The 13068-nt window shown below is 41.9% G+C and overlaps 2 protein-coding genes, 1 long non-coding RNA gene and 1 pseudogene across 3 annotated transcripts; 1 reads left to right on the top strand and 3 right to left on the bottom strand.

Annotated features, from left to right (window-relative positions):
* Positions 1-593: 593 nt before the first annotated feature.
* Positions 594-2257, bottom strand: LOC122143271 (annotated as a pseudogene).
* A 536-nt stretch (positions 2258-2793) lies between these two features.
* On the top strand, positions 2794-4194 carry LOC109061785. Its single transcript, XM_042754010.1, has 3 exons — positions 2794-2970; positions 3174-3306; positions 3449-4194. The coding sequence occupies exons 2-3, from the start codon at positions 3180-3182 to the stop codon at positions 4177-4179; spliced, it is 858 nt and encodes a 285-aa protein (XP_042609944.1). The 5' UTR covers positions 2794-2970; positions 3174-3179; the 3' UTR covers positions 4180-4194.
* A 1030-nt stretch (positions 4195-5224) lies between these two features.
* Positions 5225-6835, bottom strand: LOC122143272 (G2/M phase-specific E3 ubiquitin-protein ligase-like). The gene is made up of 4 exons (XM_042754008.1): positions 6735-6835; positions 6433-6606; positions 6087-6301; positions 5225-6001 (listed from the first exon to the last, which is right to left on the bottom strand). The coding sequence occupies exons 1-4, from the start codon at positions 6746-6748 to the stop codon at positions 5766-5768; spliced, it is 639 nt and encodes a 212-aa protein (XP_042609942.1). The 5' UTR covers positions 6749-6835; the 3' UTR covers positions 5225-5765.
* A 2132-nt stretch (positions 6836-8967) lies between these two features.
* On the bottom strand, positions 8968-9834 carry LOC122143273. Its single transcript, XR_006159083.1, has 3 exons — positions 9490-9834; positions 9155-9287; positions 8968-9018 (listed from the first exon to the last, which is right to left on the bottom strand). It is a non-coding gene; the product is annotated as an uncharacterized LOC122143273 (long non-coding RNA).
* Positions 9835-13068: the final 3234 nt, after the last annotated feature.

Raw genomic sequence — 13068 nt, 5'->3', positions numbered from 1 at the left:
GTCTGATGAGCAGGAACATTTGATTTGCAGTCAGACATGGGAGATCCAGATTTTTTTGTTTTGTTCATTTTTGTTTTTAATATTTCAACAGTCCCAATGTGTCTTTCTGTATTAAAGGCAAAATCAGACCTATCACACGCAGATTAGTTGTCAACACAAGGAGGGGTTGGAAAAATTACATCGTTGAGCAAACCGTTTGGGAGTCGTTGAGCAAGTAAGGTAAAAACTAAATGCATGATTATGTAAGACAATGAAATTGGCTTTTTGACACCTTGCATGCTTGGCAACCTGTTGTTGGGGGACTCCCAAAACAAAAATATGAACCTTTCATTACCCATAGGGGCACTTTAAATGTTTACAAGTTATTGTTAAAAATCATCCCCTGTGAATGCCCAAATATACTTAAAAGTACAGTTACACATATTTTGCACAATACTTACTGCATAATAACCACCATGTTTGCACCTTGATGCTCTGCAGGGTTACAGTAGTCACTGGAAAACAGAGGAAGTTGAAAAGGTCTGCCAGGAAAAAATATATAGTATTTATTACACCTTTATGTTTTCATGTATGAAAGAGTGTTTTTAAACTTACTACATATAGCTCATTTCATCTGCAATAGTGGTGGGCACCATGTAGTCAATCTGACAAAAAAAAAAAAAAAAAAAAAAAAAAGTATTAACAAATCCTTTGTTATATATGCTGAAACATGCCTATTTTTAACCACTAGTGCAAATAAAATTCTACCTGCTTCCTATCCAGAGGGCCAATAGTGGTTATGTTGCTAATGCGTGTTTTCCAATCACAGTCTTGGAAAACTGCACCTGGGCTGTGAGTGGCCACGTTCCACCGAGTCAATAGTTGTTTGTTAGTAATATTTAGTGAGTTCTTTAAAAGAAAGAAGACAAATAAAACAGGCTGACTTATCAAAGCTAAAGTACAGCTTCAAGGGATATAACTGTGAAGGTCAAGAAAGGCTGGAATACACTCCAGGACTTTTGCCCCCATTTTGTTCAGTCTGAAAGGAGTCAAGCTTTGCTGCCCCAAAGTTGCGATGGGACCAGTCTGTGGCTTTTCAGGTCAGTCAGCTGGCGCAGATTTCAGATAGAAAACTGTATAGTGTGTATTAGGGTGCAGAGATTTTTTTATTTTTTCCATCCAAGTCAGGAGTATATCAGGACATGTGGTGATATAACACATTGTTTCTCATGCGTCCTCTGGTTTCATCAGAGGCACGTTTCATGTTTTTTGCATGAGCGTCTTGTGTTCGGTACAACCTGAAAGTCTGTTAGTGCGTGATCCTCACTTGTTTAGTGTATGATGCCCAGGTTTTTCCTCTGTAACCATTTTATTAAATCTGTATGACTAGCCAAACCATTTTTAAAATGTATGACTCTCAGTGTTTTGAAATCTATTCAGTATAATGTATTCCAGCCTAATGACAACAGAATTGTCTTTTGGGGATCTCTTAATTTTTCCTCCTGAACCAGATACACTGTCAAACACACTTTTAAAAGCATCACTTTGTCAGGTGAGTTCAGTGAGAATTGCTCTGCCAGGAACTTACAGTGACATTCAGGATACACAATGCGTTTGCTCTGGTCATAGGACACGTAGACAGACTTCACTCCCACATAGTTGACATCAATGGAACGCGGGAAAAGGAAGAAGAACACAGCCAGGCTGGAGAGCAGCAGGCACACAGTGACTGAAGCAGTCACATACAGCTTGCTGCGAGACACACATAGCAATAGATTTAGTCAAGAGAGTTCAATCAGTATTCTAGAACATAAAAACAAACACAAGATCTTTAATAGCTTCAGGAACGGAATGGATTGAGACTGGAGCAATAAGCTTCAGTAACTGGTTTAAACAAAATGCAAGGTTTCAAGGTTTCTTACGTTCTCCTTGGTCTCAAGCCTCTGGTCGCTGTATGGGATCAGGGCCACCAGCTGATTTTCTTGACCTGCATACACACGTCACAGTGTATCACATTGTGTACATTTTTAGTAAGAGATGACATTTCAGATTGGGTTACTTTTAAACATTTCAATCGACAGGAACGCTCTAGACAAGTTTAAACATTGTACCTCGAGGGATCCTTCCAGTGCCTTGGCATGTGGGGCAGGTGACACTGTCTCGGCCAGTGAACTCTACGTAAGGGAACTGAGACACGTCTCCCCCATTCTTACTGTCATCAGTCTGCATGCCGCTGTACCCGGGCGATGAGGTCAGGCTGTCCTTACACTGATCATGACAGGTGGTGCTTCGGCAGGTGGGGGAAAGAGGCTTCCCCCATTTTTTATACCTGGTGATAAGAGCAAAGTTTTAAATATGGGTGAAAAAATGCATGTATTATATTACGATAAAAAACAGGGTCAAAATCAGCCTAGAAAAATACTGTGCATATCCAACATCACCCAAAATCTATTTAGAACAGAATATTTAATAAAAAAAATAAAAATAGAATTTTTAACAGAGCATGTAATATAATGACATGGTAAATAAAGAATCAGAATCTTTAGAAACAAACAGAACGGAACCTTTAATAAAGAATCAAATAGAATAGAACCTCTTTGAGAGAAAACACATACAAACGCCACAACACATACTACATATTCAGAAAACACCTCCCAAATTCAGAAAACACATAATTCCAAACGCCAACTACTACAACAACTACATATTCAGAAAACACCTCCAAATTCAGAAAACACATACAAACGCCACAACAACTACATATTCAGAAAACACATACAAACGCCACAACAACAACTTCGTCGATTCGTCGATTCCACATCACGTACGCTGCAAATATTCACAGCACGAGCAAATAGGGAAACGAACTGCAAACTGCAAAGACACAACGGAAATGTTTCCAGGGGGGCCATAATCAGTGACGGACCCGCATCCATCCGGTTGTCTTCGCGCTATCTGAATGTGCGCTTTTGTTGTTTATGGCTACAAGAGGTAAGTGTTTCTCTTTTATTATGACAGACTTGTCGATGTGCTCTGATACCGTGTTTTCAACATATTATCCCCATAACGTATTAGTCCACTGCCAATGTTGTTAGCTGGAAACTAGCTGGCTAGCTCATTGTTGTCCTTTAAATAGATGTATTACTGGCGTTTTGTACATTGTTGTCCTTATATCTGAACTATTTATTTTTCAGATTGAAATGTTCTGTCCGTTTTGTGCTGTGCAACTGGGGGACGCTCCCAAGTTTTGCCCGTCGTGTGGTCTGAACGTGGGGTTCCTTACGGAGCGTCCATCCACGTCATCAAGCGTAGGCCATGGGCCTACAGGTAACATCCCCTTGTTGTGCTCCTATTATCAACCCCCATCAGAGCATATTAGTTATTATAATGAATCTCTCTCTCTGTGTGTGTGTGTGTGTGTGTGTGTGTGTGTGTGTGTGTGTGTGTGTCCATAACCATGAACCCTCAGAGGATGACCTAATACGTGCCTACTTCAGAAAGGACCACTCCAACGAGATTATTAGAGATTTTTTGGAGTCAAAGCATGGGATTGTAATGAGCCTGAAAACTCTAAAAAGAAGGCTGAAACGGCTAAACCTAAGTCGGAGAGCAAATTACACTCCACTGGAGACTGTGAATGCTGCCATCACTACTGAATTGAATGGCTCAGGACAGCTGTTGGGCTACAGGGCTATGTGGCAGACCCTGCGACAGAAGCATTCACTGACAGTAAAACGAGACAATGTCATGCAAGCCCTCAGATTATTAAATCCAACAGGAGTATCTCTCCGTCATAGGCGCAGATTTGTTAGGCGATCCTATTGCGCCGCAGGACCCAATCAGGTGTGGCACGTGGATGGCTATGACAAGCTCAAGCCCTTTGGGATTGCCATCAGTGGCTGCATCGATGGGTATTCAAGGCGGGTTATGTGGCTCTGTAGTGGTAGCACCAACAACGACCCTGCAGTAATCGCTCACCATTACCTGCAGTGTGTTTCGAGCTGTGGCCTTCCGGCTCGTCTTCGGACAGACTGTGGGACAGAAAACGGAGACATGGCTGCCATCCACTGTTCTTTAAGAGAGGACCACACCAATGAATTTGCGGGTTCTGTCAGCCACATGTATGGCACTTCAACTGCCAATCAAAGGATTGAAAGCTGGTGGTCCTTTTTCAGGAAACATTTTCAAGTATGTTTTTAGATGTTATAGAGGGTGTGAAATAGAAGACTTACACACATATACACACACATACATATTTTTCAATACTGTTTGATATTTCTGTAATCTTTTCGTAATATTATGCTGGGTTGGCACCATACAATGATGACTTTGAAAATGTAGGCTTATTTATATGAGCGTGATTCATGGATTAGGCTGTGTACTGTCGATTGTGCAATAGTTATGAAAAGTAAAAGGATTAGTGTGCGTGGTTGTTTCAAATTGTAATAACGAGAAACAAGTGTTGCTAGTCCAACATTCTGCTGGTGAATGCAGTGCAGAATGTTGTTTTCCAAGACGGTCACATAATTTTTAAAGTATTTGTGTTAGAAACATTTATACAAAACTGAAATCACTGTGTATACTTTAACTCCATTATTAGGACACAGTTCTGGATGGATTTATTCAGTGACCTGAGAGAGAGACATTACTTCAACGGCACCCATGAACACAAGTGCCTTGTACGGTATGTGTTCCTGGGCATCTTTCAGAAAGAGCTTGATGAGCACCGAGAGCTTTGGAATAACCATACAATCAGGCCTGTCCGTCAGTCTCTCTGTCCATCTGGGAAACCGGAGACCATGTACCACCTGCCTCACAGGTTTGTTTGTAGCACCTGTATTGTCATTCAATAAATGTTTGGTTGTTTTCAATTTGAGATTTAAATATTATTCATAAAGAGTTCACTGTTGTCATATACATACACACACAGATATAGTACAAACTAACTTACGTTCACACAGTATCCCCAAGTGTTACAGGAGTTCAAAGACCTTCTGCCACCCACAAACAGTTTGTGTGGAGATGCTAACCTCCAAGCATATTTTGCCAACTTGGAGAGACAGAGCCAGCTCGCTCCACCCATCAACTGGCCAGCTGCTGTTGACAACTACATTAGACTTAAGGAAATGGCTGGTCTTTGAGAGAGAGAGTCTTTCAGACAGCATTGCCTCCAGTGTGGTGTACTTATATTAACAACACAGAGACAGACAGAGAGAGGACTAACTGACTGACGTGTAGCCAGTTTATTTTCTTTCAGACAGCATTGCCTCCAGTGTGGTGTACTGATATGGACACCTTTAATGTTTGACAGATGGTTAAATTAAAAGCAAAGATATTAATCGATTGCAATGACTTTCCCTTACTTTTTAAACCATCACAATGTATGTTTTTGGGGTTAACCTAGTGTTGATTAATACGGTATGCTGAAGCTAAAGGTGACTTTCATGTTAGATCGGTAACATTTCATGACCAATTTATGGAACAACAAATAAACTTCATTCTGACGGCCCTTGCAAAATGTTTCAGAATAGACAAACTTACATTTTCTTATATAAATGATTTTATTTATTTAAACTGTGACAGTACTGACAAACAGTAAAGTGCGAACAGTAAGAGCAATGCAAATCTGCCACAAAAAGTTTCCAAATAGAGAAACGTGCAACTTCTCTTATAAAAAAAAAATTGGATTTCTGTAAACAATGTAACAGTACAAACAGTAAAGTGCAATGCAAACAGTAACAACAGTAATGCAAATTTGCCACGAATGTTAATTTCTGATTGACACCTCAATGGAGCCCAAATCCAGGGGCGTTCTTGATTCCATAATTCATGGCTTCCTCAAAGATTTCATATGAGGGTAAGATCGGGAGTTTTATTGTGTTAGCGCAGACATTAGCCTCAGGAAACCTTGAGTGTTTCTGGAATGTGAGTTGAGGCTGTGGTATTAATTTTGCTGCTGGGATTTCTTTCAGGCCTGTTGCAAACATTAGAATATCCTCCAGAGACATCCCTGACCCGTCCTCTGTGGGGGTTGGGAGTAATGAAACACATTAAGATTTATCATCCATTTGTGGACTTCACTTTAAACAACATAAAGAAAATTATACCTTTTACAGCGATTAAGTAGTCCAGCCAGTAGCCAAGCACTCTCTCCTCCTCATGGCGATTTGAGCTACCAGTTGGGCTCAATTGTGGACGGAACAGTGACTCTACACTCTCAGCTGTCAGGTCTTCCGCTCTGTAACACATGTAGGGCAGGAAAATGGAGGGATGCTGTTCCAGAGCGTTGAAAAAGTTGAGGGTAGCCAGGCCATCCTTGAACCTATAACCGGGTTGGGTTATTAATGCTATTGCCAGTAGGACTCACTTTTGACTTAACCATTTGTTAGACACTCATTTAAGTTTCATTCAAATTCTCATTTGAATTCTTACAAAGTAGTCAATGTGACCTACCTCTGGAAGGAAACATGGTTGCGGTAGGTGAAGTACCACTGGATGTAACCATCCACAACTTTTTCCTTATCCCCCAGTGTCCTCAGGCATCGATAGCATCCTGCTGTCTGAAGCATGCTGGAGTGCTTATCTGCGAGTTCCACGAGTTTCCTCCAATGTTCTAGCATTCTTAATCTAGAGTAAAATAAAAACACTGAAATAGACAAAATTACATTATACATGTCACAAAGGATGAGACTATAGAATATTTTAAATTTCTCTTTGACAGGAGTTCTTGAATATGCTTAGAAACACATAATTACCTCAAGGAGAACATTCCTGACTTCAGTATCAGGTATATCCTCAATTGGGGCCTCAATGGTCTTCACTTTACCAACCAGGTACTGGTAGAAGCTTGGGGAAAAAGCATCGAGGCCCTGGACCACCATGTACAATGGAGACCGCAACCATTCTTCCAACATGGAAATACTCATCACCTTCTGCAGCTAACAATGGCAATGTTCCACGGTTAGTTCAAATTGATTTATAATACTGTCAAAATGTGACAAAAAGCGAATTACCTTTGCTATCAAATGACAGGTATTTGCCATCATCTTTGCCTTCAAAAAATCTACTGGTTTTAATGGCGTCCATCAAGAGTGTCAGAAATTCCCGCGTAGGCCCTCCTGTGTCCACAGCCTCCTCTGTTTGCCCGATGTCATCAGTGAATTTGACCAAAAGGCTACAGGTGGGGTCAAATGAGGAACGTTTGAATCCCCTCAGAGCACCATCCCAGACATTAGAACGGTTTATATTAAACCTGCTACAGCTTTTTGTGTTTATGTTGAATGACAGATTTGACAGAATGTCTGCAGCAGTCAGTCCAATATCTGTGTCTCTGCAACACAAGAAAGAAAAACATTAACACTGCCTTTTATGCGGATAATTAAAATATAAATCTTTTATGGGCCCATTACAGTGAGAACACCATATGAGTGTGATGAAATGTGATGGGCATAAGCATGAAGCACACATTGCAAGCTTTCAATAATTTCTGCCAGATTTTTTTCTGTTAAGGGGTAAGTTAAAAAATATATACAATTTAAATATTTACTTTAATAATTGTATGGCAACAGAAACCAGGTAAATAAATGCCCAATGTAGCTTGAACTATTTAATATGTCATTAGAGGGAAAGAAGAAAAAAAGGGTTGACAGCATTATTTCTATCAAAGTACCTGTCCTCCTCCTGAAAATTTCTACGTCCTCAACATCAGAGCAACTGCTGTCAATGACAACTGGGGCATAGATCTTGGTATATGTGCTGTGGATTAAAGGAACAATGAAATACTAAAACAAGATGGTTGTGAAATTACAGTAAAAAAGGTGTTATACTTGGTACTGTAATCCATTACATTCAGCAGTCGATAGAGCCAAAAGTATTACTGCAATGACGAGAACAATTTTAATCCATTGTGACTTACTTGTAGAAGTCACATGATGTGGTGTTTTTGGGTTCTGCTCCTGCTCCGTTGGCCTGTTGATGAAAGTAGAGATAACACCAAACAAATGAACAATAATTACATCACCACATCATTAACATAAACTTAATAACATTACAGAATAATACATACTTGCCCATCAGATGGCCTGGACATTGTTGGTGGACATTGTTTTGGTAAACTAAAACAAACAAATAATTTGAATCATTTAATTTAAATCATAATATAAGTAATTGTTAATATGATTTAAAGAGCACAACATGCTCGATCTATTCCTTATAGCAATAATAAAAAAAAAAAAGAATGCTGTGAAATATGTGGATATTCAAAAATCGCTAGCACAGGTCTCAAAATGGCAGGAGAAACTTACATTTTCATTGGAAGCCTAGCAAATGCTTCATCATCGGATTCTGAAGATGAGTCATCTCCATGACCTTGGAAAAGAGAAAATGATGCATCATTATTAGGCCTAGGTATATGCAAAATATATGGCAGTTTTTCAACCAGCTCGAATTAAATTAAGGACTCACTCAATAACCAACCATTAGCAATTATTATTATTATTTTACATACATGTACTTCGATACTTACTCAAATCCTGAAGGGGGCAGATGTACAGTACGATCCTCTGGTAAGCCTTTCCAATGGCCTCTTTATAATGTTCAAGGACAAAGGGTCTGTCTGTGCCTTGTATATTTTGTACCTGAGAGCCATCAGGATAGACCAGGACATATTCTCCATCGTACATTGTGTCTTGATTAAAATCTCGCTGTTTTTTTATAGCAGCTGGCAAAATTTGTTTTGATGACCACAGGGGTTCAACATTTAATGGCAAGGTTTTCCCTCTTATAGGTTTTAACCCATATTTTGTTCTGGTCATTATGCCAATCGAAATCTACAGAAATAAGAAAAAAAAGAACAAGAAAAAAACATGTTTAAGACTGTGTGTAATAGTCACATTGTGACCTTAAACCTCCATATTTGCTTACCTTGACCGTAATGTTTGGTTTCTTTTTAGCCTTTGAAAAGGTCCTCCTCTCAGCCTCTTTAACTTCCCCTGAACCTCATGAATTGAGCTGCTCTTCCTTGGATACTTGTCTCATTCACTAACACACACACACTGATTCATTATAGCTATGATTTGAGATTGGTTGATAAATTGTCGCCTTTCTGACAGCTAAAACCACGGGACGACAATTCATTGCAGCACAGTGGAATAGGAGCACAACAAGGGGATGTTACCTGTAGGCCCATGGCCTACGCTTGATGACGTGGATGGACGCTCCGTAAGGAACCCCACGTTCAGACCACACGACGGGCAAAACTTGGGAGCGTCCCCCAGTTGCACAGCACAAAACGGACAGAACATTTCAATCTGAAATATAAATAGTTCAGATATCAGGACAACAATGTACAAATGCCAGTAATACATCTATTTAGTGACCAGAAGCGAGCTAGCCAGCTAGTTTCCAGCTAACAACGTTGGCAGTGGACTAATACGTTATGGGGATAATATGTTGAAAACACGGTATCAGAGCACATCGACAAGTCTGTCATAATAAAAGAGAAACACTTACCTCTTGTAGCCATAAACAACAAAAGCGCACATTCAGATAGCGCGAAGACAACCGGATGGATGCGGGTCCGTCACTGATTATGGCCCCCCTGGAAACATTTCCGTTGTGTCTTTGCAGTTTGCAGTTCGTTTCCCTATTTGCTCGTGCTGTGAATATTTGCAGCGTACGTGATGTGGAATCGACGAAGTTGTTTTCTGAATATGTAGTTGTTGTGGCGTTTGTATGTGTTTTCTGAATTTGGAGGTGTTTTCTGAATATGTAGTTGTCGTGGCGTTTGTATGTGTTTTCTGAATTTGGAGGTGTTTTCTGAATATGTAGTTGTTGTGGCGTTTGTATGTGTTTTCTGAATTTGGAGGTCTCAGGTCTCACGTTGACTTGTATGCTATTTGTATGACGTAAGAGTTGCTGCCTTTGTAGAGGTTCTTACCTGAATGAATCAATGTAAGTGAGCGCGGTGGTCATGCAGTTGTGTATCTTTTGCACTGACATGCGCAGTACGTCGTTTCAGACTGGACACAAAATACTACAGCGAAGGCTAAAGCTCATGAATATTAATTAATTATGAGCCATCAGACAATAATTGCTTTGCAAATTTACCAAACTATAACAACATATGTAAATGCACTTATATGATATGTAAACATTATCATAGGACATGCCTAAATACAGAACTCATTTGTGTGTGTGTGTGTGTGTGTGTAGCCTATATAAGAGTGAAGACCCCTCATGAATGGAAAACACATCCTACATGGGCACATTTTAAAAAGAATGCTAAAAATTGCACATTGAAAATAGAAAATGACGAAGCTTAAAATGAGCTGTGATGAATTACAGTATAGTATCATTTTATTTTAATTAATTACATTTATAAGCTAATATTAATCAGATTTGATGTTTTGTAGTATTACGTTCTGATCCCATTCAGTATTTATTTATTTATTTTTTGGTATAGTGTTTTTGCATTCACTTTAGTGACCTGTATCTTTGTTCTTACAAAAGATTGGTCTATTTTTATTCTGAAATCAAATTAGACCAAATATTTTATTGTATTAATGTCTATTGTATTGTTTGTGTTGTGTGTGTAGAAGGCCCTAACTTGTTCACTGCGACCTAATTTACCTAAGGGTACAAAATAAGTAACCAGAACCTGAACTTGGTTAACCACTACTTGGTCAAACTACTAAGACACAATCTTAACATAGTGGCAATATTTATACAACTTGCCCCAGCTCTGTAAATTCTGAACATGAACATACTTGTGGCTGTAAATAATTTTCCTTCTGGCACTGTCGTCAAATATGACCTACAGTATGAGGGAGTGGGCTTTAGGACAGAAAATGAACATGTTCTCCTGTGATGACCAAATGCATATTTACAAGGTCAAATAAATACACTTGGGGAAAGACTAGTGGGGCAACACAGACAGTGGCTGCAGCAGTGGCGGCGCTAGGTTAGGGCTTGATGGGGCTATAGCCACATCAGAACCCCCCCCCCCACCAAATTCCTGCCTAGTGTGGAAGAGCACATCTAAGGCAAGAGAAAGGGAGCCAGGAGTGGCTAAAGTATGCGGGGCCCGCCGTCCCGAAAGCCAACTTCTGTATGAGTGAGCCTTGACCCCCAAGGAGAGGGGAGATCAGAGGACTCGAGGCTATGGAATAGCATCCTGATCCACCACTTAGCATAAGCTTCTCTGGCCAGAGGCTTCGGCCTCAGTACACCGCGGAGGAAACGTGTAAGAAGAGGATATCTTCCCACTGAATGGCCACTGAGAGGGGCATGGTAGGTTGCAATGATCGCCACGAAGACCTCTAGGGTGGAGTGGGTCAACGATGCGGATAGACAGGCCTGCAGGAACTCCAGAACTGTACCAAACGGGCAGTTAGCTGGGTCAAGCTGGTGGTCTCCGCACCAAGAAGTACAGTTTCCCCATAGAGGGAGCTCTGGACTCCGGACTCCATCCCGACGCACTCTCTCCAGAACTCCCAGGAGCAGAGCAATCAGGGGGGAAGGCCTACAGATGAAGCCTCGGCCAGGTCTGTGCCATAGCATCCAGCCCCAGTGGAGCTGGATGAGTCAGAGAGAACCAGAGGGGACAGTGCGATGTCTCTCAAGTTGCAAACAGATCCACCTGAGCCTGGCCAAAAACTCTCCATATCTGCTTCACCACCTCTGGGTGAAGCATCCACTCCCTGGGCCTCGGCCCCTGCCTCGACAGGATGTCTGCTCCCATATTGAGATTCCCAGGAATATGAACTGCTCTCAGCGAGAGGAGTTTGTCCTGGGCCAACACAAGGATCTGGTGTGCCTGCCTGTAAAGGGGGCGCAAACGCAGACCTCCTTGGTGGTTGATGTAAGAGACTACCGCTGTGTTGTCGGAGGGCAAGAACACATGGCAGCCTCTTAGGTCTGGGAGGAAGTGTTTCATTTGTGAGATGGCGACCACTCCACAGACCATGGGCAGGGTGGCCACTAATGACCGCACCCAGCCGGTGAGGGACGCATCCGTCGCTAGCATTATATGGCGACAAGGAACTCCCAGCACCGGGCCCTGAGACAAGAACCAAGGCTTTCTCCACATGACATCATATGAAATGGGTTTCCCCTCGGGGAGAACCCCTTGGTCTGGAGCCACCACTGTAGGGGTCTCATGTACAGCAGGCCAAGGGGTATCACGTTGGACGTAGCTGCCATCAGAACCAGCAGCCTCTGAAACTGCTTGACAGTGAATGACCAGTCTACTGCAGTGAGGATCAACTCGATCCAAGCAGGTGACAATTGAGCCTGCATCGCGGACCACACAAGTGATCCTCTGTAATGGAGAAAGCACACGTTTCTTGGCATTTAGTCTTAACCCCAGCTCTCTCATGTGGGCGAGAACGACATCTCGATGTCGAACCACCGTCTGCTCTGACTGAGCTAAAACCAACCAATCGTCGATATAGTTTAGTATGTGGATGCCCTGGAGTCGCAGTGGAGCCAGAGCTGCATCCACACACTTCGTGAAAGTGCAGGGTGAGAGTGCAAGGCCGAAGGGAAGGACCCGATATTGGTATGCTTTGCCCCCAAAAGCGAACCTCAGGAACTTCCTTTGAGTAGGAAGGATGGAGACATGGAAGTGCACGTCTTTTAGATCGATCATGACAAACCAGTCCTCGGACTTGATCTGAGGCACAAGCTGCTTGAGAGTGAGAATCCTGAACTTCATTCGCATGACTGAGCAGTTCAACTGACACAGATCTAAAATGGGACGCAACCCTCAAACCTTCTTTGGAACTATGGAGTACCGGCTGTAGAGCCCGGACTCTCTGTCATGAGGAGGGACCATCTTGATGGCCTCCTTCCTCAAGAGAGTGTCTACTTCCTGTTCCATGACCCGAGCCTGCTCGGGTCCACCAGAGTGGGAATAACCCCGTTGAAACGAGGCGGTGGAGAACCAAACTGGATTCTGTACCCTCTCTCTAAAGTGTGCAGGACCCATTGAGACACATTCGGCAGTAGTTTTGTAAGGTCCACGCACTCAGTCCAAGGAAGGTATCCGGTGCTGGCTGAAGGTCTCCTACGCATGGAGTTATTAAATTT

This window comes from Cyprinus carpio, unplaced genomic scaffold (assembly GCF_018340385.1).
Source record: "Cyprinus carpio isolate SPL01 unplaced genomic scaffold, ASM1834038v1 S000001077, whole genome shotgun sequence".
In the NCBI taxonomy this organism is placed as follows: Eukaryota; Metazoa; Chordata; class Actinopteri; order Cypriniformes; family Cyprinidae; genus Cyprinus; species Cyprinus carpio.
Note: the sequence above shows the minus strand (reverse complement) of the source record. Positions and strands in the feature narration are given on the sequence as shown.

Excerpts from the sequence above, each read along its gene's own strand:
- LOC122143272 (XM_042754008.1), bottom strand. Across the intron at positions 6,302-6,432 it reads AACCATGTTTCCTTCCAGAG|GTTCAAGGATGGCCTGGCTA; the intron begins GTAGGTCACATT and ends ACCCGGTTATAG. Across the intron at positions 6,002-6,086 it reads CTACTTAATCGCTGTAAAAG|AGGACGGGTCAGGGATGTCT; the intron begins GTATAATTTTCT and ends CAACCCCCACAG.
- LOC109061785 (XM_042754010.1), top strand. The coding sequence starts at position 3,180 with ATGTTCTGTCCGTTTTGTGCTGTGCAACTGGGGGACGCTCCCAAGTTT. Across the intron at positions 3,307-3,448 it reads CGTAGGCCATGGGCCTACAG|AGGATGACCTAATACGTGCC; the intron begins GTAACATCCCCT and ends ATGAACCCTCAG.